General features: G+C 40.2%; 1 protein-coding gene across 1 annotated transcript; it reads left to right on the top strand.

Moving 5' to 3' along the window:
• Positions 1–26,313, top strand: LOC149147101 (protein DMR6-LIKE OXYGENASE 1-like). The gene is made up of 4 exons (XM_089441713.1): positions 1–63; positions 181–272; positions 25,721–26,045; positions 26,158–26,313. Exons 1-4 carry the CDS (start codon positions 1–3, stop codon positions 26,311–26,313), a joined length of 636 nt encoding a protein of 211 aa, XP_089297839.1.

The following is a 26,313-nucleotide window of genomic DNA, read 5'->3' as shown; positions in this document are numbered from 1 at the left end:
ATGGGTTTATCTAAACTGTGGGATGCCCGGACAATGGGTGGCCCTTTCTGCAAGCAAGCTTTGGTGCGATGTGCGTTCGTTACGCTCCCCCCACAGAAAGCTCAATGGGCTTTTTCCACAAACTGATTGGCTGAGTCTCTGAACGGTGATGATTTCTTTTTTTTTTTGTTTAACCGACAGTCACACAAAAGCTCTCAGACCGCCGAAGGCATCCCCTTTTCCAACGCACTCTGCAGTAACGCCAATTCCAATAAGTGCGCATCGTTTAATGGGTAGCGACTGTGGAGGGGTAGTGGACATACGCGTTATATGGCAGAGGCAGCGTGTCAGGAGCGCTGGAAAAGAATATGGCATAAGGCCAGGACTGACATGCACATAACAGGCCACAGAAAAACAAATGGCTCTGATACCATGTTAAACACACATGGACAGCACAAGGGATATGAAAGATAAATCATGTGAGTTCATTTTTTATTAACAATAGATATACATTTATAGTACAAATATGTGACTCTTGGGTTTCAGATCCCAAGGTCTCTTGGACTCCTTTTGTCCATTCGACTTCCACACTAACCCACTTAGGATTACGTGTCCAACAATGGTTGCCATGCAAATGGATACCTTGCGGATCAAAAGATATTGAGAGGAAGCAGAGAGGGCTTTGGCCATCTTTTGTCCTAGGTGCACTAGAAAGCATCCTAGGAACGAATGTCCATTGCACTCTATAGAAGTGTGTTTTGTCTATGAAAAAGACCATCCTACGAATCAGTGCCCCTCCTTGCTTGGAATTAAAACTGCATATCAGAGGGCCAAAGGAGCCACTGAACCACTCTATTATATGAACCAAAGGAGACCACATGGACCCATACTTTACCAGCAGGGAATGCAAAGGACATCCCATACCTATTACAACCCCTATCAAGCCACTTCAATGCCTTCTTGGGGTCCCCCTGCTCATCCTCCCTGGTCCACACCTCCTCCTTTGTCCTTCACATCTCCATATTATGCCCAACCAGCTGCTCATCCATTTCACCCCTACGCTCAGCCACAGCCTCAGTGGAATGCACCTCATCAGGGGTGGAGGCCTCAATACAACACTCCTCCCGCTCCTTTTCCTCCACCACCTACTCAACCGCAACCATCGCCTCCTACTCCACCAAGGAAGCCCCAAATGCCTGCTCAACCGAACCTGAACCCAAATAACAGGCAGGCTCAGCAAGCATTTAGTGGGAAACCACCTCCCAACCACAACCCCATCCACATCCATCTCAAATATACACCTCCACTCAACTACCTGTACCACCATTTCCAAACCCGCACATTGGAGTAGCTCAACCCAATTATAATGTTAAGGCACAACATTTCCAAACAACTCCTTTCGAGCTCAATGATATTCACCATAGCTCAGGAAGAGTATTACAGGAAATAGATTATATTGATATCATTGAAGGACCACATCCAGCAGAAGAAGATGCAAAAGAGAAGAGCAAAGAACCATGGGCTGCACTTGATAAAGAGAAGACAACAGAATCAGAGATCGAGAGAGCTCCCTCATGGTTACCATCAAATCCTCCATGTAGTCAAGAGAAAAATGAGCAAAAAGAGGAAGATACAAAGGTCATGGTAGAAGAAGACATGAAGAATGATCCATATCAGCAAAAGGACCAAGGATATCAGAGCTATATTGAGATATGGTTCTAGACGGTCACTAAGTTGCAACAGTACTCTCTTCCTCAGCTATGTTGGATCCCTTCAAAGTCAAATCATTTGGTCTCTGAAATCCGGATACCTGTCAAAGCATGCATTTCAAGTCTCCACATCATTTTGTCTCTAATCTCGATGTGCACATGGCTCCATTGGAAGTATTCCTATACTTGAAAATGATTTTGTTTTTCAAGTAGGGTAGGGTAGAAAAAAAAAGGAAAAAAAGAAAAAATAAAAATAAGAGGAAAATAAAAATCTAAGGTGAAAACCTCCTCGGAGGCGCCTCAGATTGGCTCATTGATTGAAAACCTCCATGAGGCGGTCAATGGGTTGGAATGAAGAGAAAATAAAAAGAGAATAAGATCCCTAGGTGAAAACCTCCTTGGAGGCGCCCAGGGCAGGCAATTATGGTGAAAACCTATTTGAGGCACCCTAGTTGTTTTCAAAAAAAGAGAAAAAGAAAGAAGAAAAGGGAAAAAGAAAAATAAACATAATTTCTGTTGAATAATTACAGGTTGCAGGAAGGACATTGCAGGTTAGGAAGATCGCACAAAACAAAGACAGAGGTCAGAACCATACTGCAAGCATCCCTCAGAATCCATTCCTCCATGACCACTACCCTTTCCCAAGATTTGATCTCATTCAGACTGAGATTTCACCTTCTACAGGAAGTTCTGTGTCTTCTACAGAAAGATCCTGTAGAGCCTACAAACAAGCCAAGATCGATCTTCAAGGAGGACCCAAAGGTTGCGAATCTGTCTATGAGGCCTGTAACACATCCTTGCTTCCATCCATCGCCATATGTCACCTTTTTCCATCTTCGTACACCTCCATTGCACTCATTTTTTTATGTTCTTGCACAGTCACAGACAGAAATCCTGTTTTCTTCATACTGCCAGCAAAAACTCCTTAATGACTGTTACACAGTAATTTGTCACCATTGGTCACCATCCCTGTTACCCCTTTCCCTTACTTTGGAGGACTCATTTCGGGACCTGTGAGCAGTGAGATAACTTAAAAGCACTTGCATTATGTTCCCCTAAGTATGGACTTCATGTGCCTTGAAGACACCCCCTGCAAAATATCCCTGAAAAGTGCCCTTTTTCCATTTAGCGCGGGTCCACAGTGTACTACCCACGCCAATGAGGGAGATCCTCAAAAGAAGGCGCACCCATTGGCGCTCTGTCTTAGAGTAACACCCGCGCCAACCGAGTTTGGAAAAGATTTTTAACAAACGCGCGCCCGGATGTTTTTTCCCTTCAAGTCATGAAGTCTTTTGAGGATAAAGCTAATCTTCTAGATGTCGAGATTCATCATCTATCCCTTACATCTATCCACAGCGGCTTTTTGGAGATAACGCCAATCCATAATGGGTGTCTTGATGCATTGTATCTTCCTCCCCTTCTCCATCTATAAAAGTCTGTCCTCATACATTTGACAAGCTAGTTTTTGGAGTAGTGATAATGCTAGTTTTGAGTGATAGTAAGAGTCTTGGAGCATAGGGAGATTATGCTGTCAGAAGTCTGAGTTGTGTAGTCATAATCAAAGAGAGAGAAAGCTTTATTGCAAGACATATGTAGTTGTTCGCCCAGCCAGAGGAGAGATTCAACGTCAGAACTTTGGTTGTATTTTTCTCTGTTGATTATTCATTAATAAACGACTATCATTATGGTTCCGATCTTATTGTTCATTATGATAATGTTTGATCTATATCTTTTCTGACCGATATATGGTTGTATTTAGTGGATTTTATGCTTGCATTCGCTTCGTTCTTTGCATGTGCAGGTATCCATTCGCGGAGATCGTGAGGATCGTGACCTGCCGGAGCAAAGGAACGGGAGTATCAACTCTTCTACGACGCTAGCGTTGGACTCCAGGTTGGTTCTCATAATCCACTTTCAGTTTGCAACTAGGAACTTGCATGGTAGCGTTAATTGATTGTTGCTAGACCCATTTTGGGCTAGTGGGATCGCCTCTGTCCGCAGAGGGGATTTACCTCTCCAACAATTTGGCGACTCCACTGGGGATGCTATTTGTTGTTTGATTCATAAACCTTGGACGGAGCCTGAAGTACGGCCAGGCAGCCTTCGAAACGCGATTGCTTTGCATTAGCGAAGTAGATCAACGCCACTTTAGTCAATCTCCGGTTTGGTTTATGAACCGAACAGCTTGGAGTTTGTCTTGCACTTTGGTTTTCTCTTGTTTGCTTGTGTAAATAAGCTTTCTGGGTCAGTTTTTAAGTTATTTCTTGTTGCTTAGTCTGCCTGGATACTGTCGATCAGACCCTGAACTGCTTCTTTTTATTTTTAAGCTAGCAAATTTGATTAGCGCGGCTTTTTCCCTGACAGTCGCGCCAATTGGCACCATTTTCCAGTGTACAGCTCACGCCAATGCTCAATTAGCGCAGTTTTCTTCCTGACAGTCGCGCCAACCCTGTGAACTTGTTCATTTTGCTTGTTTACAACCTTCCAAGCTTGGGTTTCCTGTTTTGTTCAATCATCTGAATGTATCAGAGTCTTTTTTGACTGGTTTTGAGTCTTTTCCTGGCAAATTATTAATTTGATTTCCTTTGATCATTACTTGGAGGTTTGTCTAAATTGTGTATGAGTGTTAATCGCCTTTGAGTGTTTTTAGTTTATGATCTTTGGAACTCTCACCCATTTTTCTTGGTTTGCACTTGATTGGTTCTTAGATTACATTAGAATCGTCGTGTGTTTGAGAATTCTCTTGCATAGATCACACTTGCATAATTAGAATTCTCATTTTCAGGATATGAATGAAAAGTGTGCATAGATTACATTTGCATGCTTTGGGTGTTTGCCAGTTTCTGTTTCGGTCTTCTCTTGACCCAGTCAACTTTTTGGATACTCTTTTGCATCTGTTTGGTGGTTGTTGAAGCTTGTTTTTGGGTTATTCGAGCAATTTAGTTCTTTTTGCTTGATTTCCATATGGCTTCGTTTTGAGCCTAGATCACATGGCTCATTGAGATTTTGGAGTTTTTCTTGGTTTGAAGGATTGCCTTTCTTTTCAAAGACTTGATTGTGTCCATTGAGTGAAATTTTCTTTTTTGCTCTCTGTTATTGTTTCTCAAAATTTACTTAGTGCATTTTGCCAATAAAAGAAAAATGAACAATCTCTTTTGCGTTATATTAGTTAATGGAAATTAAAGTTTTTCGTTGTTGTTAGTGATTAATGACTTTAAAGAAAAGTTTCTTTTATTGCCATTAGCTGCATTAGAGTTATCATTGTTTGTTTGATGATCATTTTGTTTGTTTGAAAGATCTCAACTCTTCTGTAGTTAGCATTCATCGAATGAAATGATATATTTTGGCATATAGTTTGCCTCTAGGAAATTTTGAGATATTACATACGGTAAGGCCTGAAAAATCAAAACCTAATCAAAGATCAACTGTAAAATGAACTGAATGAATCTAACAACGCATTGGAACTTAATGCATACATTCTAGAGGTCTAGGCTAGAGACGTGTTCCGGCGTCCTTAAACCTAGTCACTGTTGTTTCACATTATGGTTGGGTGATTCCTCCTTCTGTGACTCGATAGTGGTCTAGCACGGATTTGTGCTCCCACGTACCGTCGAGTATATGTGGAGACCCCACTATGTTATCATCCTTTATCCACAGGAAGCCGTGTCTGCCACCTTACAAGCCGTAATGCACTGAACACAGCATTCAGGAAGATTGACTGCCGTACGGGAAGTCCTTGGTTTTCATCTGATTGCCAAGGTGTATAAGCAGTTTTACGGATTGTTTGGTAAACCTTTTGCCTAGTTCTCCAGAGTAGTCACTTTTGACCCTTTTCGGACTCCCTAAAAGAAAAGGTTCACCTGAGCATTTGTCACTTCGGGCTCACTAAATATTCGAAGGAGACTAGAGTCATCTTTTCGTCCTTTTCTCGACTCTTAAAACATGAAAAGGTCAAGTTAAGTCCGTGTGTCTTAAAATTTATTCGGCCACGATTCACATTTACCCAGCTAGATCTTGTTTTCATTAGCTTGAGTAGGGTTCTTTCTCGTTTTCAATGGCATCCTTCCCCGAGTCTACCGGCCAAGGTGTTCCCCCAGATGGAAACCCTAGTCCATTTCCTTCTTTTGGAAATGTCGGTGCTCCGTATATGGCAACTTTGTCTTTGCCTGGGTTAACCATCGGTTTTCCCGTATGGTTGTTTTGAACCTCGGTAGTCCCGAGTGTGATGACTCCTGTTCCACCGTCTCCTCCACCCGAACAACACCATGTTGATTCCAAGGTGGACCTCTCCCCTTCTTCGCCTATTTCTGCGTCCTCATCTTCTACTTCGCCTGGCGAAAGTCTGGATTCAAGTAACCAGGTGGCTAAGAAGAAGAAGAAGAAGACAAAGAAGAAGAAGACTCCTAAGCGAGAAGTTAAAAGTACAACTCAAGTCGAGCCACCTTCTGCTCGTCTGCGGAAGGTCAAATTTCCTTGTAAGTTGTGCAAGGAGGACCATCTTCTTTGCGATTGTCCTGGCATTCCCAAGGTCTTAGAAGTATGGTCTCGCGATCCGGCCCACCCCTCATCGTCCTCTGGAGATCATGGCGATGTTACCTTATCACCTGAAAATGGTAAGGGAAAAGGGAAGATTCGAATCCCCTGTAGACTCTGTGAAGGCAATCATCCCCTTCACCTTTGTCCACTCGTGGATAAAGCCTCCGTTGTCTTGGAAAGTCTTACAGCTCCCTCACCCCAACTTCCCGTTGGTTATCAACGTCTCTCTGCAGTCGCAGATCGTCCCCCTGCTGCCCAAGAGATTGATTCACATTCTTCTCTTGTCCAGGCCCCTTTTCCCGAACCTGGCTGTGCCCAGCCTGTTCCAAACCAACCATTGGTTGGAAAGAGTGTCGACTCAAGTTCACCTCCCGTCGACCACTCTGTTTCAGAAAAGCATCACACCCATGTTCTTCTCGTCTCCTCGGATTCTCCTGAGTCCGGAAATGACTCTCCTATCCCAGCTGTTCCCGAGAGTCCTGCTTCGCTCCCTTTAGAGCAGGGGGCAATCATACGATTCCCCCACCAAGTAGTTCAGTCGTTTCCTTCGACTGGAGTTGTTTGACTACCTCCCGCCTTCCATCCCATGTGCCTTTCTGGATCACGGTACACGCCTATAATAAGGTGATACCTGGCACTGTTTTGGATGAGGGTGCATCTGTCAGTCTTATGCCTGCCACTACTTGGCAAGCTTTGGGTTCCCCACAGCTTCAGCCAGTCGCACCGAATCTGACAGCTTTTGACGGAGGAACTACTCAACCATTAGGGATCCTTCCAAAGTTCCCTATTACTTTGGGAGGCAAAACCGTCTATATAGACATATCAGTTACCCAAGGTGCTTTAGATTTCAGTCTTCTCCTTGGCCGTGACTATGTATATGCCATGGGGGCCCTGGTCTCTTCACTTTTCCGTGTGGTTTGCTTTCCACATGATGGAAGAATCGTGACTATAGATCAATTATCGTTCGTTCGTCCCCGGGTGCCTCTTGCGCAGTCGTCATCCCCTCCTGGATTTCGTCCACCAGTTGCATCTACCCCACCGCAGATCAACTACGTGGCCACCTATCCCGTGCCTGTATCCAGCGATGCCGCCGTCGTGCACAGTGTCCTGGGGGCATTAGGTCCTGACTTCCGAGATGTGGTCCTTCCACCGAGAGTGGCACTCTTGGAAGCCCCGACTTCCTATTCATTATGATGAAGTTCGGGCGGAGCATAGTTCATTTTCCTATGTCAAGCTCCTTAAAAAAATGAAACTACGTCTGGCGGAGTATAGTCCCTGATCTTGTGTCAAGCTCATTAAAAAATGACATAAGGGTTATGAGGATAGTTCTTTTACTGTGTCAACCTCATTAAAAAATGAAACAACTCCCTTTCCAAATCGAGTCTTTGATTAAGATCTCGTAAAATCCAAGTCGAGTCTTTCCAAGATCTCGAAAGTGAACCTTCATTCCATCCACTTTGTTGAATGCAATGAAGCTTGGGGGGCATGTACCTCGATTTGCGTTATTATGTTGGGGGGCATGCGAAATTATAACAAGCATAGTTTTTCGTTTCAAGCTTGTGTAAACATGAAACCGAATCCAAGCAGAGTTCTCCATGGTTCAAGCTTGTAAAAAAATGAACCCATACCTGATTTACATCTCGTTATTGCCTTTTATCTGCTAAATTCTGTTAGATGAGCCTTGGTTGTTTCATTCCATCGCCACCATCTCTTTGGCCGATCATATGCTTTCACTTGGTTGTTTATCCTTTCCTGAGGAACCGCAGCGATGAGTGGTTTTATTAGCCAGCCTCTTGACCATTACATGTTTTGAGTAGTTCCACCATTATCAGAACCAGTTGCTACCCTTTATACCACTCGTTCCTCTAGGACGAGTCTCCTTTTAAGCTCTTTTCTGACTCGTAAAATATGAAAAGATAGCCGAGTATTTTTTCCCTTTTTGACTCGTTAAAGAGAATAAAAATGGAGGTCTGCTTTTAGCTCTTTTCCGACTGTTTAAAGACGAAAAGATTGCCGAGTTTTCCCTCTTGACTCGTTAAACGTAAATAAGAGGCAGTCGTCTTTAAACTCTTTTCCGACTGTGTAAAAACGAAAAGATCGACGGACCTTTGTCGTTTCAGGTTCGTTAACGGTTTCGAATCGACGTGATTCCGATCGCTTTTTTACTTTTTCAGGTCGAAATCACTACTTATGAAAAGTACTCCTCGATCGTAATGGTCGGGCGGTTCTTTCGAGTATTGTTTTATACTTTTTCGGGCTCGCGAGACACAACTCTACGAAAAAGGACACCCCTGGAGTTTCCTTTTCTGCTGTCTTTTCAAACTCTCTAAACATGAAAAGACGCCGAGTTCTTCCTTTGTCAGACTCGTTAAAACCTGATGACATCGGATTCCGTCAAAATGATGCCTCACAAGCATATGCTATCCCCATCAAGCTTGTTAAAAATAATTGGGGTACTCGCCAGAAATGGCGGGGGAAAATGGAACCATAATTATTGTCATGTCGGCAGTATGTCGCTCTTGAACATGGCACTTGTCTGCTTTCGTGTTTGGGTGGGGATATCTCATCTCATTTTTCACTTGCCTCCGTGGATTTGGATAATCCTGTTTGACCTCTCATCTGCTCATTGCCTCGTCACCATGACCTCTGATCCATTGATGTCAAATACTGCCAATTCCACTATCGTGCCGCCGATATGTTCAAGAGAAGTTGACCTCTGCAGAAAAACAACCTCCCTCTGATAGCTCACATAATCCTGATTCACAACATTATCTCTTTGTCTCGTGTCGATGATGTGGGAGACATCATGGCCCACCTTCGATCAAGGTCACTTCCTGTCGACTTCAGCTCATTATCCAGGAAGCTGATCTAGAGACTCCCTTCCGGTGCCTTGGAGCCTGCATGCCTCAATGGCAGGTTCTTCGTGTTCGACGTGAGGTTTTCATCATTGGCCTCCGATCGAATAATTCTACGGGTGTTCGACGCCAGATCACTAATTCACACGCCGTAGATTGTACCTATAGTACCTTGAGGGCCATTGTCATTATTGGTGGTACCTCTCGCGTCTGTTAACAGTTTTCATTATTGACTGGTAATCAGATGATGTTCATGCATGTTCGACTTCAGCTCATATATTCGCATGCTTGAACTTGTACTTTTGTTCGGGTTGAGAAGGAGCGCAAGACCCTGGATTTTGTCTGTTGTAATCCAGGCGTGATTCTTGTTACATGACTCATTCACTGGATGGCTGCGACCATATCTGAGTCTATTCATTGATCCTAACCAGATGGTTGCGCCCATACTATGGATCTAAATTATTATGTACTCTCTTATGGATGGATGCGACCATACCACATATATCATGTACTTGAGCTATCAGTTGTATCTCTCGATGCAGATTCTCGGCGGCAGCTACATGTGTTCTTGTAAAGCATTTCACCCCTCTCCCTCTCGGGCCTCATGCTTTAGGGGGCATCTGTTACACAGTAATTTGTCACCATTGGTCACCGTCCCTGTTACCCCTTTCCCGTACTTTGGAGGACTCATTCCGGGACCTGTGAGCAGTGACATAACTTAAAAACACTTGCATTATGTTCCCCTAAGTATGGACTTCATGTGCCCTAAAGACACCCCCTGCAAAATATCCTTGAAAAGTGCCCTTTTTCCATTTAGCGCGGGTCCACAGTGTACTACCCGCACCAATGACGGATATCCTCAAAAGAAGGCACGCCCATTGGCGCTCTGTTTTAGAGTAACACCCGCGCCAACCGAGTTTGGAAAAGATTTTTAACAAACGCGCGCCCGGATGTTTTTTCCCTTCAAGTCATGAAGTCTTTTGAGGATAAAGCTAATCTTCTAGATGTCGAGATTCATCATCTATCCCTTACATCTATCCACAACGGCTTTTTGGAGATAATGCTAATCCATAATGGGTGTCTTGATGCATTGTATCTTCCTCCCCTTCTCCATCTATAAAAGTCTGTCCTCATACATTTGACAAGCTAGTTTTTGGAGTAGTGATAATGCTAGTTTTGAGTGATAGTAAGAGTCTTGGAGCATAGGGAGATTATGCTGTCAGAAGTCTGAGCTGTGTAGTCATAATCAAAGAGAGAGAAAGCTTTATTGCAAGACATATGTAGCTGTTCGCCCAGCCAGAGGAGAGATTCAACGTCAGAACTTTGGTTGTATTTTTCTCTGTTGATTATTCATTAATAAACGACTATCATTATGGTTCCGATCTTATTGTTCATTATGATAATGTTTGATCTATATCTTTTCTGACCAATATATGGTTGTATTTAGTGGATTTTATGCTTGCATTCACTTCGTTCTTTGCATGTGCAGGTATCCATTCGCGGAGATCGTGAGGATCGTGACCTGCCAGAGCAAAGGAACGGGAGTATCAACTCTTCTACGACGCTAGCGTTGGACTCCAGGTTGGTTCTCTTAATCCACTTTCAGTTTGCAACTAGGAACTTGCATGGTAGTGTTAATTGATTGTTGCTAGACCCATTTTGGGCTAGTGGGATCGCCTCTGTCCGCAAAGGGGATTTACCTCTCCAACAATGACAAATTAGGCAGCAATTTTTCACTCACCATGCCTGTTACCCTCCATCTAGATTCATCATCAGCCGAGACACAAGTCTACATTATAGCCCAAGATCATTTTTTCAAAAACTGTAGAATGCTCTGATACAAAAGTACATAGAGCAGAAATTTATTTTTTCCCTAACTTGAAAAACGTGCATCCATTTAAAAAACTATTTCATGGGGAGTTGTATAGGGATGATGGCAACATGCCCAAGCAATTTTAGCCAATTCCAGTGCACGGTTTCCAAGAAATCAACCTCCATCACCTTCAGCCATTTTTTCATTTTCTCCATATCCGTGCATCCATTTAAAAACCTGTTTCATGGAGAGATGCATGTGGGTGATAGTAATCTTCCCAAGTAATTTCAGCCAATTCTAGTGCACGGTTTTCGAGAAATTTACCTCTGTCACCTTCATCCATTTTTAGTTTTTCTCGAAATCTATGCATCCATTGACCATAATTTTGCTATGGGAGGTGCATAATGATGATAGAAACATGCTCAAAAAGTTTCAGGTCAATCCGGTCTATCGTTTGGGAGCTATGGACAAAACAAGTCGTTGTCCTGCAAAAATCTAGCATCAGCAGCATGAGGGTGCAAATTTGAACGTTGAAACAGACTCCTGCAGCTTAGATCCAGCCAGAGGATCCCTGCACAAGAAAAAATCCATGTATCAGCAACCAGACCAGCATGCATCCACAGAAACAAAGGCATGCAGCAAAAGGAAAGGCCACAACACCTCACAGCAAACACATTCGACTTCCAGGTACATGACTAAACCCGTTCCTCTGTTGCATGAATGTAATTTAAGAACTGCATGGACAATGAGATGGTTGTGATTAAACAAGATCGATGGCTAGCTAACTAGCCACCCTCATCTAGTTCAAACAACACTCAGTGGGTGCAACCGGCACGTGTGCTTAGCCATCTCGGGAAGAAAACTGAAAATAGGTAGTGGTGGCTGTTTAAACTCCAACGTAATTGATGGAAGTGATTACAAGCAAGCATCATACAGTTTCATAACAGCACTACAGTCTGCATGCAGCCAACGTACATCCGCCCACCTCAGCTCCTCACCACAAATCACGCCAGCAGTTAAAAGACAGCACAGTTAACGCATTCACCACTCTTTGTTCACTGTGCCTTCACGACGTTCTCGATTGGAGTACGCATCTACCACTTCCAGAGCAGCTAACCAGTCGTCCTCCGCCAGATTCTTGCCTGCTTTTTTTGAAATCTCCCGCCTATTAGGCTCTACAGGAAGTGTAGAGAGCAGTTCTACAGCTAGAAAATTTGAGATTTTTGTCAAAATTCGATCTTGAAAAGAGGTAAGCTCGGGAAACTACTCCGCATAGGATATATTTATATAAGGTGGAGGATTAAAAACACAGTATTGGGTTGAAAGAAAGGAAAGTGGAACTTAAAATTATTCTTGTTGTTTTTTTTCCTTCTCTGAGTTCTACACAGTCTCTCCGTTTTTCTGCTTTGCATCCAAAATCTGCCTTTTTCTTTCTCACATTCTTCTGAAAAAGGGGATGCAACCATAGAAGCCAACCTGTGAAAAACCAAATTTGCAAGACTATCCACTCTCTGAAGAAAAAACATTGTGTTATAAATATTCTTTGTTCTATCAAAAGTATTGTTTTTTCTCATAAACCGAGAAGCAAATTCAAGTTGGAAACAGTTTGAAGAAAAAATTGCAAATGGATGTTGTGAAAAAGAAGAAAATGAGAAATTCCTAATTCCAGAAAGACAAACCTCAGCCATTTCTCTATTTCTAGTTTTGAAAGTTTGTTTCCTCCCTCCTCACCTGAACATTTCCAGCAGTCACTACACATCATGATAGGGAGATTTTTAGAAATATGGCAGGGGAAGATGAGGAGAAAATAGAAAAAGAGGAAAAGACCAAAATGGAGAAAGAAGAACTTGAAACAAAGGAGGAAATCAAAATAGAAGATGAGAAAGAAAACCCAGAACATAAAAAAAAAAGACTAAAGCAGAGAAGGAATAAACTAAACAACATGAGAAGAAAACCAAAACAGAGCTTGAGGAAGCAAAGCTAACAGAGGTAGAGAAGACAAAAGAAGAGGGAAAAGGAAGAAGAGACACACCCTGAGATATCAGGGACACAAGCAGAAACAAGGGGCATAGAGATTTCTATGGGAAGTGAAGGAAAAGAACAACAGAAAGAGAAATCCCCTCCAATGTTGGCAAGGGAAGCAGAATCTGTGCTTGCTACATTAAGCACACCTACAAAACAAAAAGGAAAAAGAAAAATGCAGGCCTCCATGTATTTTAAGGCCAGGAAAAGCACAAGAATTCAAACAAGCAGAATAGGAGGAGCACTAGAAGGGCATGGACAAGAAGGCAGAATTTTATGGCACACATGAGTAGACCACGTCAGAAGCTTGGGATGATAGGGAGGCCACCAGGGCCATCAAATATGAAGAGATAGATTAGTTTCTCAGAGGATGAGCAACGCTTTCAGTAGGGGGTGATGATGAACCCCAGAAATGGGTAATTATATTGGCTCATTTTACCTCCTAATTCGACTTAATCCACCATTCTCATTAGTTTATTGCATGTTTTTGATTATATTTATGCTAATAGAGTGAATTGGGTTAGTCATTATGCCAAAAAGTCTAATGTGTCCTTTATGCAGATTTTTGGTCAATTTTGAGACAAAATCAAAGGTTTTAATGAGCACTTGGCAGCCAAATTCATGGAAGAAAAAGGGAGAGGATTTGTAGGAAGGTGTCCCCTTCATTTATGAGCCCTTACCTCAAATTATCCACCAGTAGCTCAGAGTTCAAGGGCCACCACATCGATGATCACAAGGGCAGCCGAGCAGGGCTAGTAAAGTTGCTGTTAACTGCAAGTTTTGGCAGCCGAGTTCCTAAAGTTTAGGAGGACTGTTGGGGTCCTCAATTTGTATAAATAAGAAGGCTTAGGGCCTCAGTCAGGAGTTAGTCAGATTTTAGTCAGATTGTAGTTAGATTTTAGTCAGTAGGTTAGTCATTTTGTTAGTCTATTTTCGCACTTTAGTGCAGCCCTGTATGAGCACATTTTCGAGCTTTTTCTTGTAGACAGTTTTTGGGATGTAACTATTATTTCTTGATCAATAAAAATGAATCTAGCTTTGCACCAGCTCTAATATTTCTTAGAAGGCTATAGCTCTTGTGGTTGGGCCCAACCCAAGTTCCCAGTACCTCCTTTGTGTACTTTTATGTGTCTTTGCTACATTCATAGAATAATTTTTGTTATTTTGGTTAAGATCTTGCTTTGTTACGTAGGTTGTTTTTTATGATTAGGATAACTTTTCATACTTCAGGTTGATTTGACAGTTTGGTAAAGGAAAAGATCTTGAAAAAGGCCATCAAGCAATCCTTGATCTCATCTCTCCCTCCTTGGGACCGCGAGCTGAGTCCAAGGCATACTTGCTGCCACAAAAACACTGTTTTTGCCTTTCAATGCAATTGTTAGTGTTAGATTTTTTGTTGGAAAAGTTGCTACCAGTTGTACTTGCATGTTTAGATCTGTTCTTGCTTAGTTTCCTTAGTTATCTTGCATGATTTTCTGTCAATAAACTTCTGTTTGTCATGTTTCTGGTTTTTAGGTCAGATTAGGTCAAAATAGATAGATCGCTGGTTTTTCTAGTCTTTGTTTGATCAGTTTTGGAAAATAGTGTGCAAAGCACTTGTAATTCATCCCTGCCTATCCCTCCTCCATCATAAAACCTGCTCCAACCCTTAATCCAAGATTGCTTCCCTTCATTTGCCATACTTTTCCAATTTGTCCTAATTTCTACATTCTTGCGCAACATTGTGTTGGAAATAATACTGAGAAGGGGGGGTGAATCAGTATGATCTAATCAATTGAACTTTTTCAATTTCATACTCAGATTCATATACGCTACTTCAGTTAAGTATACCCGCATATATACGCGACTGTGTCTATCGCAACTAGCGTATAACCATTAAATTCATGATTTAGTTATGTGATCTTCAATGGATGCATCAGAACATTATTAGCCATATTAACAGTCAACAGTAGCAGTAAAACAGATAGATCAACACACATAAGCAACACACATGAACACTAGGATATAAGGTGGAAACCCAATGTGGGTGAAAACCACCTGCTGCAATTCGTTTCTATCTTCCTTTATTAAGAAACTTCTTTTACAATGTACTGGTGCAGTCCTTTACCAGCACGCAGGCTACAACCTTCTCTCGATCTCCAGACTCTCCTGGAAGGGAGCTCCAACCCCCTTTGCTCTTGTACTAGCTAAGATACTAGTACGTAGGCGCCGGACTACAATCTTCTCTCCTGCAGGTACCACGTTTCATACATTTTCAGACTGGATAATCCTGAAGCACAAAACATAATCTGAAAGGCCACGTTTCATCAAATTTTCATACTGGACCCATAACTATCATTGAAGCTCAAAACAATCACTACTAGCATCGTCAATCTCTGAGTCACTGAAACACTGAAACCCTGTCAATCAACACACTCACAGAACTCTGTAAAATCAATCAGAACCAAATGTATCGTCAAAAACATGCATCAGAGTGCATACGCTACTTGGAAGTGCTGACTCTGCATATATACGCAACTTCATCAAGGTGAACCAGCGTATATGTCATTAATTACTTATTCATAACTTCTCTGCACTTCCTGACTTCAGACATAACCAGATCATTACATATACAAGGATAATATATGTGTTAGCACCCAGATCTAGTCCATCGGATCACATAAATATGAGTCATTATGATCTTGATCCATATTAGTTCTCATCCATCAATACACAATCATCCAACCAAGATATGCAAAATACTGACACCATTAAACAGTCATCAGAACTCATCAACAGTCAGAACCACTTGTAACTTCAGACATCATAGCTCAAATGGTATACGCTACTATGATGTATCAAACCCGCATACATACGCGCTTTTGCCAAAGACAAGCCGCGTACACATCTAAAAATATTTTCTCATAACTTGCAGCTATACTAGACATCAGTCATATTCATAACACTTATAGAACAATAAATGCGTCAGTATGCAGATCTAGAATAAGCATAGTCAACTATATCAAGATAGTTCATTTCAAACCATTTGATCCCGATCTCTCCTTAGTTCTTGTTCTCCATCAACTGGTGAGATCCCTCCTTAGCTCAGATCAAGCAATGCATCATCAACCCATAACCTACATGCTGGATCTCATACTTCTTCAGATATTCAAGACTTTTTCCAATGCTCTTGCCTAATGATCTTCTTCTCCTTTTATAGTCTTAGGCCTTTCTCAATACCACGGTCCAAAACCATAATAAATCAATACCAAGAGCCGAATACTTGGGATCAACACACTTGTCGAGATACCATGGTCCAAAACCATAGGTTCAAATACCGAGGACTAACTACCACGGACCAAAAGTAAGCTTTCCAACATGTACGCGCTTTTTCGTGCATGAAACTGCGTGTATACCCTACTTGGTATATAGCGAACCTGCGTATACGCGACTTGGTATATAGTGAACCTGCGTGTATACCCTACTTGGTATATAGAGAACCTACGTATACGCGACTTGGTATATAGTGAACCTGCGTGTATACCCTACTTGGTATATAGCGAACCTGCGTATACGCGACTTGGTATATAGTGAACCTGCGTGTATACCCTACTTGGTATATAGAGAACCTACGTATACGCGACTTGGTATATAGTGAACCTGCGTGTATACCCTACTTGGTATATAGCGAACCTGCGTATACGCGACTTGGTATATAGTGAACCTGCGTGTATACCCTACTTGGTATATAGTGAACCTACGTATACACTCTTCTTTCTTCATTCTTTGTAGTCTGATCATCAATTCTTTGCTACTGATCTGCTGCACTTGATCTACCATCTGTGTGAGTTGCCATCAAGGACAACACTTGTCTCATAATGCCAACAATCTCCCCCTTTGGACTTGATGGCAAAGCTAACTTGTCATACTTAGAACTTGATCTTCTTATTCCTTTGAGCTGACCTGCATCCCATGCATTTAGTCACATCTGTAGATTGATCCAGTTATATGTAAGTGAGATGTTCTTCTATGAGAGGGTTGCCATCAAATACAACACATGCATCATAATGCCAACAATCTCCCCTTTTGGACTTGATGGCAACAACACCAAATCACTCTCCCCCTTTGACATCAAGGGCAAAGGGTGGACCAAGATATTCTCTTTCCTTGATAAACATTCTGCTGTCCATACTCCCCCCGAGTACCTGCTGAAATCTCCAAATGTGCTCCCCCTTTGTATATGCCAAAGTGTACCAATCTATCCATGCCAAGTCTCTGTACTGCTGAAGTGTGTTGTTGATGCTCTTCTTGACTGAAGGCAAGATCTGCAAAAAGATGTTCTTCAAGAAGAACCATGACTTATACGTCATAAGAGACCTTCCTATCACCAAAAGACTCAATACATACATCCATTTCTCAACCACGTGGGGATATACTAGAATTGACTCATCCACCCAACCAAGTGGGGATACATCAAAAGTTTACACATGATAAAGCAAGAACATTACATCTTCATCCCAGGCATAGTGGGAAAGCCAATATAGGCCGTTAAATGACCTTGACACCATGAAATAGATATCACAAAAGAGATATATGACCGAAATATCTAGAGCAAGACTTTATGAAAGTCACCAATAACTGATATCGCCAGCATCTGTCGATCGCCATTCAGATCAGCAACCAAGAGATCCTTCTGTTCTCCCTCTACCTTTGTTTCACCTGAAACCAACAACAATTGTGAACTAGAACCAAAATCTTCTAAGATAATGCCAACAATGCATCATTGGAAGATTATCTGCTCCCCCTGAACCTGTGTCAGATGGTCTCTGTCAGACCCATATCAGAACATTCTGAGTTTGGCCCACTGATTTTATTCAAACCAACATATATGCGACTGTATCCACAGAAACTTGCGTATATACGCGGATACTCCTTATTAAACTCGCATACATCCAATTTCAGATCAGCAACTTGTAAATGTCCTATGACAGGGTATAATCAATTCATCCCTTTGAACATAATTTTGCATATACAGACTCATTCACATTTTATCATATGTGAGAAACACCATGGCCATCCAGATCTGCATGAACCAAGTATCATCAATTGGGAATATCTGCATCAATCAACATATGTACAACCTATCATCATATAGGTAAGAACTCATCATCATCATGTCTCCAATAATGCAATTTTGAATAATCATCCATGTATCCAACCAACAATCCTCATCCATATATGTGCCCAGAATAATATGATCCTTATGCATATCATGACAACAGCATATGAGTGACTCATCATCAAGTAAAGAAGATGTGAATTCAAGCTATGTACTTCTCCTTATCTTTATGAATATCACCATGTAAGCACCATTAGAGAATCAACCACAGATCTGATCTAAAAATCCAAGAATCATCTGAACAACTCATAACCATATTATAGCAAGATATATCATTTAGCCATATAAGCATCATCACCAAGGACTATTAACCATAATGCCAACAATGCATTATTAAAGGCATATGCTCCCCCTCAACCTGTGCCATCTGTTAGATCTGATCATGCATATATCAGCAATAAGCATCAAGACATCATCATCATCTAGTTAGGATCAAAACACTTCTAGACATCTTACAAGTATCAAACCACACATCCTCAGCAGACTGTAACTATCAACCAATAGAGAAAATAATGGACTGAATCATATCAGATCCTTTTTCTGAGCATGTCCCCACTGCTTTTCCTCAGAATGACATATATGCAACTTTGCAGTGTCTAACTCGCGTATATACGCGACTTCCATTTATGGAACTTGCGTATGAGATTCAGGATACTGAAGTTTTATACTTTCAGCTCCCTCTAAGTCTGTTATGTCTGTGCTGTGCTGTATCTGAGTACATTGTGCTGTGCCACATCTATCTGACTGTACTTCCTTCTTCTTCCATATCTTCAAGTGTGATGATGTTTTCTCCTTTTGGTGTGATGTCCATCCTTTGTTCCTCCATTCCTTTGCTATATGTCCAAGCTTGTTACATGCATAACATCTTACATGTTTCATATTCCTCCTGTAGCAATCAGCAGCTTTGTGACCAAACACATTGCAAGCAAAGCAATATCCATTAAAGTACCTTGAATGTGATGATCTTTCTACATGATGGTCTTGAACCCTTCTTCTTCCATATCTAGTTGCAACATGTCCAAGATTATAACATTCAACATTATTCATAGGAGGAGTAAAAGGTTTTCTTTGAGGAGTCTCTTTCCTTGATTGTTGATGGGGTTGACCTTTCATCTCCTTGTTGATCATTTTAGATTTCTCTTTAGAGTTCCTTGCCTCACCTTGTGAACTAGATTCACCTTCAACAGATTCATGAAAACCAAGACCAGTCTTGATAGCAGGAGACCTTTGACTACTAAGAATATCATCCAAGGCTTTAGTACTATCTTGAAATCTCAACAGTTTATCCTTTTCTTCTAATTTACCTTTCAAGATATTTACCTCAACTTGAAGTTGTTCCTCCGTTTCTAGACATTGCTTCTTCATGTCTTCTTCAGCTTTCCTTCCTTCTTCCAACTGATGCCTTATTTTGAGAATCTCCTTTTCTTGTTCTTCATTCAGATCCTGCTACATTTGACGAATTCTGAAGGCACATTCCAGTTGAGATTTTAAGTTGATATCTTCGTTTACCTGTTTTTCAATAGCTTGGAGTAGATCTTTATTCTGCTTCTTTGTTTCTTCAAGTTCTTCCTTTAGCGAGAGGGTCGTAGCTTCAAGACTTTCATAATAACTGGATCGAACTCTAAGCTCCTTGATTGTTGTGTTCTTTTCAATGACTTCATTTCTTAGAGATGTTACTTCATCCTGTAACTTTTGATATTTGTCCTTGAATAACTCTCGTTGAGTCTTAACAGCTTCTTTGAAGGCACCATCCTTTATGTTCAAAATTTCTTCTTAAGTTCTAATTTTGTTTGTCAGTATTTTAAATTCTGCCTCTATTTGATATCTTTCTTGTTCACCCATCAGAGAAAATTCAGTTGTTTTGCTATCACTTTCATCTTTTCCAAATGGATAGATAGCTGGAACATTAGAGGATAGTAAATTCATACCTGATAGTTCATCTTCATTCTGAAATGATTCTGAATCTGAAGAGCTTCTTATACCTAGTCCCCAATCGATTCTCCCACTGTCATAGTTCTTCTGAGATGTCTTCTTCTTCTTAGGTGCTTTCTTCTTAAGCTTCTTTCCCATAGTTCCACGGATCTCCTTCAAGCGATCAAGCTTCTACCAAAGGACCTACTCTTATACCAACTGTTGGAAATAATACTGAGAGGGGGGGGGGGGGGGGTGAATTAGTATGATCTAATCAATTGAAATTTTTTAATTTCATACTTAGATTCATATACGCTACTTCAGTTAAGTATACCCGCGTATATACGCAACTGTTTCTATCGCAACTAGCGTATAACCATAAAATTCATGATTTAGTTATGTGATCTTCAATGGATGCATCATAACATTATTAGCCATATTAACAGTCAACAGTAGCAGTAAAATAGATAGATCAACACACATAAGCAACACACATGAACACCAGGATATAAGGTGGAAACCCAATGTGGGTGAAAACCACCTGCTGCAATTCGTTTCTATCTTCCTTTATTAAGAAACTTATTTTACAATGTACTGGTGCAGTCCTTTACCAACACACAGGCTACAACCTACAGAAGGCTACAACCTTCTCTCGATCTCCAGACTCTCTTGGAAGGGAGCTCCAACCCCCTTTGCTCTTGTACTAGCTAAGATACTAGTACGTAGGCGCCGACCTACAATCTTCTCTTCTCCAGGTACCACGTTTCATACATTTTCAGACTGGATACTCCTGAAGCACAAAACATAATCTGAAAGACCACATTTCATCAAATTTTCATACTGGACCCATAACTATCATTGAAGCTCAAAACAATCACTACTAGCATCATCAATCTCTGAATCACTGAAACACTGAAACCCTGTCAATCAACACAGTCACAGAACTCTGTAAAATCAATCAGAACCAACTGTATCGTCAAAAACATGCATCAGAGTGCATACGCTACTTGGAAGTGCTGACTCTGCATATATACGCAACTTCATCAAGGTGAACCAGCGTATATGTCATTAATTACTTATTCATAACTTCTCTGCACTTCCTGACTTCAGACATAACCAGATCATTACATATACAAGGATAATATATGTGCTAGCACCCAGATCTAGTCCATCGGATCACATAAATATGAGTCATTATGATCTTGATCCATATTAGTTCTCATCCATCAATACACAATCATCCAACCAAGATATGCAGAATACTGACACCATTAAACAGTCATAAGAATTCATCAACAGTCAGAACCACCTGTAACTTCAGACATCATAGCTCAAATGGTATATGCCACTATGATGTATCAAACCCGCATACATACGCGCTTTTGCCAAAGACAAGCCGCATACACATCTAAAAATATTTTCTCATAACTTGCAGCTATAGCAGACATCAGTCATATTCATAACACTTATAGAACAATACATGCGTCAGTATGCAGATCTAGAATAAGCATAGTCAACTATATAAAGATAGTTCATTTCAAACCATTTGATCTCGACCTCTCCTTAGTTCTTATTCTCCATCAACCGGTGAGATCCCTCCTTAGCTCAGATCAAGCAATGCATCATCAACCCATAACCTGCATACTGGATCTCATACTTCTTCAGATATTCAAGACTTTTTCCGATGCTCTTGCCTAATGATCTTCTTCTCCTTTTATAGTCTTAGGCCTTTCTCAATACCATGGTCCAAAACCATAATAAATCAATACCAAGAGCCCAATACTTGGGATCAACACACTTGTCGAGATACCATGGTCCAAAACCATAGGTTCAAATACCGAGGACTAACTACCATGGACCAAAAGTAAGCTTTCCGACATGTACGCGCTTTTCCGTGCATGAAACTGCGTGTATACCCTACTTGGTATATAGCGAACCTGCGTATACGCGACTTGGTATATAGTGAACCTGCGTGTATACCCTACTTGGTATATAGCGAACCTGCGTATACACGACTTGGTATATAGTGAACCTGTGTGTATACCCTACTTGGTATATAGCGAACCTGTGTATACACAACTTGGTATATAGTGAACCTGCGTGTATACCCTACTTGGTATATAGTGAACCTGCGTATACACTCTTCTTTCTTCATTCTTTGTAGTCTGATCATCAATTCTTTGCTACTGATCTGCTGCACTTGATCTACCATCTGTGTGAGTTGCCATCAAGGACAACACTTGTCTCATAATGCCAACACATTGCTCTCTCCATCCTTGAACAAATTCAACCACCTTCATCACTTCTTAGCTTCATTTACCAGGTCCTGGACCCCTTAATATCCTCGTCCATCCTCCATTTCCACTTTCCCACCGTTTTTCCACCATCAACCCTCCAAAATCCTCTTTCAGATCTTCCTGTAGAACTTCTTGTAGAACATTCTGTAGAACCCCTGCACACTTCCTGTAGAAGTTCACGTGAGCAGTTTTTCGAGATCTGATCACTGTGAAACTCTCTGGAAGGGTTCTAGGGACCCCTTAGGCCCTCTTCTCACCTTCCAAACCTCCTGCAAGTGCCCACTCCATTTCCTTTCACCAATCAACCTCAGCACAGTAAAAAACAGTTAAAGCACATGCATAATAATTCTGCCAACTTACTCAAAAATACAAAAAGATGATTTTTCTAGATTTTACTTCATAAGTAGCATAGTCACATGCATTTTACCTTTCTAAAAGTCAATGGCATCCATTTCCACCGCTTTCATATCTTTTCTTTCACCAGTAGGGCTAGTTAGTAAAAACTAGGGTTTTCTAGAGTTTGCATTTCTTTTCCACTTTTAGCTTCTTTCTACAAGTAGACTAGCCTCCTTTGAGTTAGCTTTCGTCCATCACAGTTAAAAGCTTCTTCCAAGAGCTCATAGAAGTTGGCTTAAGCTCCTAGCGGACTTGTGCCAGCTGATCAAGTGACAGCCTGCAGCAAGAGCTAGTACTTGTGCATATAGCATCGTTGCTTCCAAGTTTGTTACGAACAACCGGGTTGATAAAAGTAAAGAAGGGAATCCCAGGAGTTGCAACATCATTGCTGCAATACTGGAGCACACCAACAAGCACATAAATTTAGGCTACATGCCTATATATATATATATATATATATATATATATATATATATATATATATATAGTACATGGTAGCCTATTAATCTCAAACACACTAGTTGTTTCAAGTCTTCATATGGACATTGCATTTTCTGTGCACAGATAGTTTATCCAAAAAAAAATTATCTACCTCTTATTTTCTTGGCATACAATTTTACCCAAAAATTGCCATAAGACTCATAATTAATTGTACACCATTACGACCATTTGCCAGCCATATAGGACTTATAGCTAAGCTTGTTTATGAGGAGTGTACAGTGGGACTCTAGACTTTATCTCATGGACCTTAAGGTACTAGACATGCATCTAATGCCAGATATATTATTTATGTTTGGAATAACTATCTTAATAAATGTTATATTATTTTATATAAAATAGTGTGTAAATAAATTATATATATATATATATATATAATAAATTTTAATAATTTATATCATTAAAAGTAAAATATTGTAAAATACCAAATCTTAATCACTTATTTTAAATTCTCATATATATATATAGAGGTTAAGTAGTATAATTATTAGATAATATTAAGTAATTTAATTATTAAATAATAGAAAATGTAAATATTATTATTGAATATAAACTAATGTAAATATTAAAATGGTTTAAACATAGTGGAGGTTTTTCATTTTGATGTGATATGGAGAACTTGTGAATATATATATATATATATATATATATATATATATATATTTATTTATTTATTTTTGTAAAACCTATCAAATCAAAACTATGAAGAGATGCATTCTAATCCATACATATGGGATAATGAAATATTGAATATAAAATATGATGAATGTAAATATGAAACATGATTTCAAAATATATATTATAATATATTTTGTTTTTTATTTTATATTGTTTGATGTAAAATGTTTATATTATATATTTAAAATTGCTTTTTAATATTTTGATTCTATTTAATATTATATTGTTTTAAGTATAATGTTTATATTATATATTCAGTTATTCATTATTATTTCAGAGTGGTATAATGTATTGGATAAATCAATGATTATCCAATTAGTAACTATTTGACCAAAAATTAGAAATCTTTGTCCAAAGTTAACTTTATAAAAACATTTTTTATTTTATGTTTTGAATTTTTTTTTTTGAGTTTTCTGGTCATCTATTGGTTAGGCTCTTATTTTGCAATGATTTCATAGTACTGGTATGACAGTACGGATAGCATTACTCACCATTTGCGCTACCAATATTGTATGTTTGCATATGTATTTATGAGTTTGCATATGGAATTAATTACTTGGGTGCATCCTTATATTTGGCATCATTTAAAAAAATGATAAGACATGCCCTGTGTTTGATGCCATTTTGGAGTCATTGTTTTACTAGTTTGCATATGGAATTAATTACTAGCTTGCATCCTTATATTTCGAATCATTTAAAAAAAATGATAAGACATGCCCTGAGTTTGATGCCACTTTGGAGTCATTGTTCCATTGCATGTGGCATAGTCCCTATGTGTTCTCCTAGTGCCCGCTATACCCTACTTACAACTTTAATAGTTTGTATTTTTTTTTTTTTTTGTAAACTGGCATATCTCTATTTATTTCTATTTTCATAAGAATTTTTCACAACCATTTGCTGTTGCAGGTGATTTTCCTCCCGATGGAAACCAGGTATCCACCTGTCAACTTTAAATCCTGTCCAAAATTTAAATAAGTTCATTGCTATCCATCTAGCAACATTGTATTCGTTGTCTATTCTACTGACTCTACTTATCAAAATAAACATAATTATATTGTTCATAGTCAAAACCATTTTTGAATCCAACTAGTTCACTGTGTCACACCTCATCAGAGGATGTTACTGGTGCAGGTGCCTTTGCACTAGATCCTGGCATCTCACGTCGCTGCTCAATTCTCCATTTCAAGTCTATCAAAGTCTGTTCAATTCTACCCAGTACTAGATTGTTCCTGTATGTCTGGATATGGATTGCCGCTATCTCCCGTAATAGTTCTGTACAGACTGCGTCCTTTTCTTTGTTCTAATTCTGTGCCTCTGTTTCTTCTCCCACTGCATGCTCTTGGCGTAGGGTCATGGCCCGAGCCACCACGTTCTTCATAATATAGTATTGTTGCATGGTTTACTTGAACAGTGAGTGCCTCCTTCGAGTGGAACTTAGGTCTGGAACCATGCTTTCCCATTCATCCATGGGGATATCTTGGTATTTGTAATTGGCGTTTAAATCTCTCTCCCAACTCGCAATCTGAGCTCTGACTTCCGGTGGATTTCCTTCCATATAAGCGTTGATGATTTTCTTCCTGTGTTCCCCATTAGGTTTCCTGCCTCTTTTTTTTGTTTGTCTACTTATTCCCTCCTCCTTCTTGGTTCTTCTGTTTCCTATTTTGGGGGCCATTTTGCTCCCTGTTTGGTGTTGCTATCTTGGGTCTGGTGTGTTCTATCTTGGTCAGAGTTCTTACTCTCATTAAAGATGTCATTACATGTTTTTATTCTCTAGTTGATTTCAGGGCATGCTTCGAGCGCTTGGCGTTTTTTTGGTACAATAATTGGCCAAACAAGTATCAACAATCTAACTCGTTCACTTGTTACAGGGAGATTGCAAGAAAATACACAACAGAGTTGAAAGCACTATGCGTCAAGCTACTGGCAGCGATTTCTGAAGCTCTAGGGCTCGGTTCTGATTCCTTGAACACAATTTTTGGAAAATGCAGCCAACTCTTGGTTATAAATTACTATCCTCCATGCCCAAGCCCAGATCTTACCCTTGGAATTGCAGGCCATTCAGATCCAGGTGGAATCACAGTTCTGATGCAGGGGGATGTGAACGGCCTGCAAGTCCTAAAAGAAGATGGAAAGTGGGTCGCTGTAGAACCCATACCTAACGCCTTTGTTGTCAATTTGGGAGATCAACTGCAGGTCAGACAGTCTATCATACTTCATTTAATTCCTTCATGGTATTCATTAATAAAGCTTCTACCTTGATGGTATTCATAAATAAAGCTTCTAATTGTTTGTGTAAAATGAACAGGTTGTGAGCAATGGGAGATTCAGGAGCGTTTTGCATCGAGCAGTAACCAACTCTTCAAAGTATGGCGAGTTCTTCAACGTTTTTTCGAACAAGCCATTACATGGTAAGACTGTGTTGGATCAGTTCAAGATCGAAAATCTAGAGAAAGGTCGTTGA

Source organism: Pinus tabuliformis, chromosome 9 (genome assembly GCF_031772625.1).
Source record: "Pinus tabuliformis cultivar Carrire ecotype Pingquan chromosome 9, CPIR1, whole genome shotgun sequence".
Lineage (NCBI taxonomy): Eukaryota > Viridiplantae > Streptophyta > Pinopsida > Pinales > Pinaceae > Pinus > Pinus tabuliformis.
Note: the sequence above shows the minus strand (reverse complement) of the source record. Positions and strands in the feature narration are given on the sequence as shown.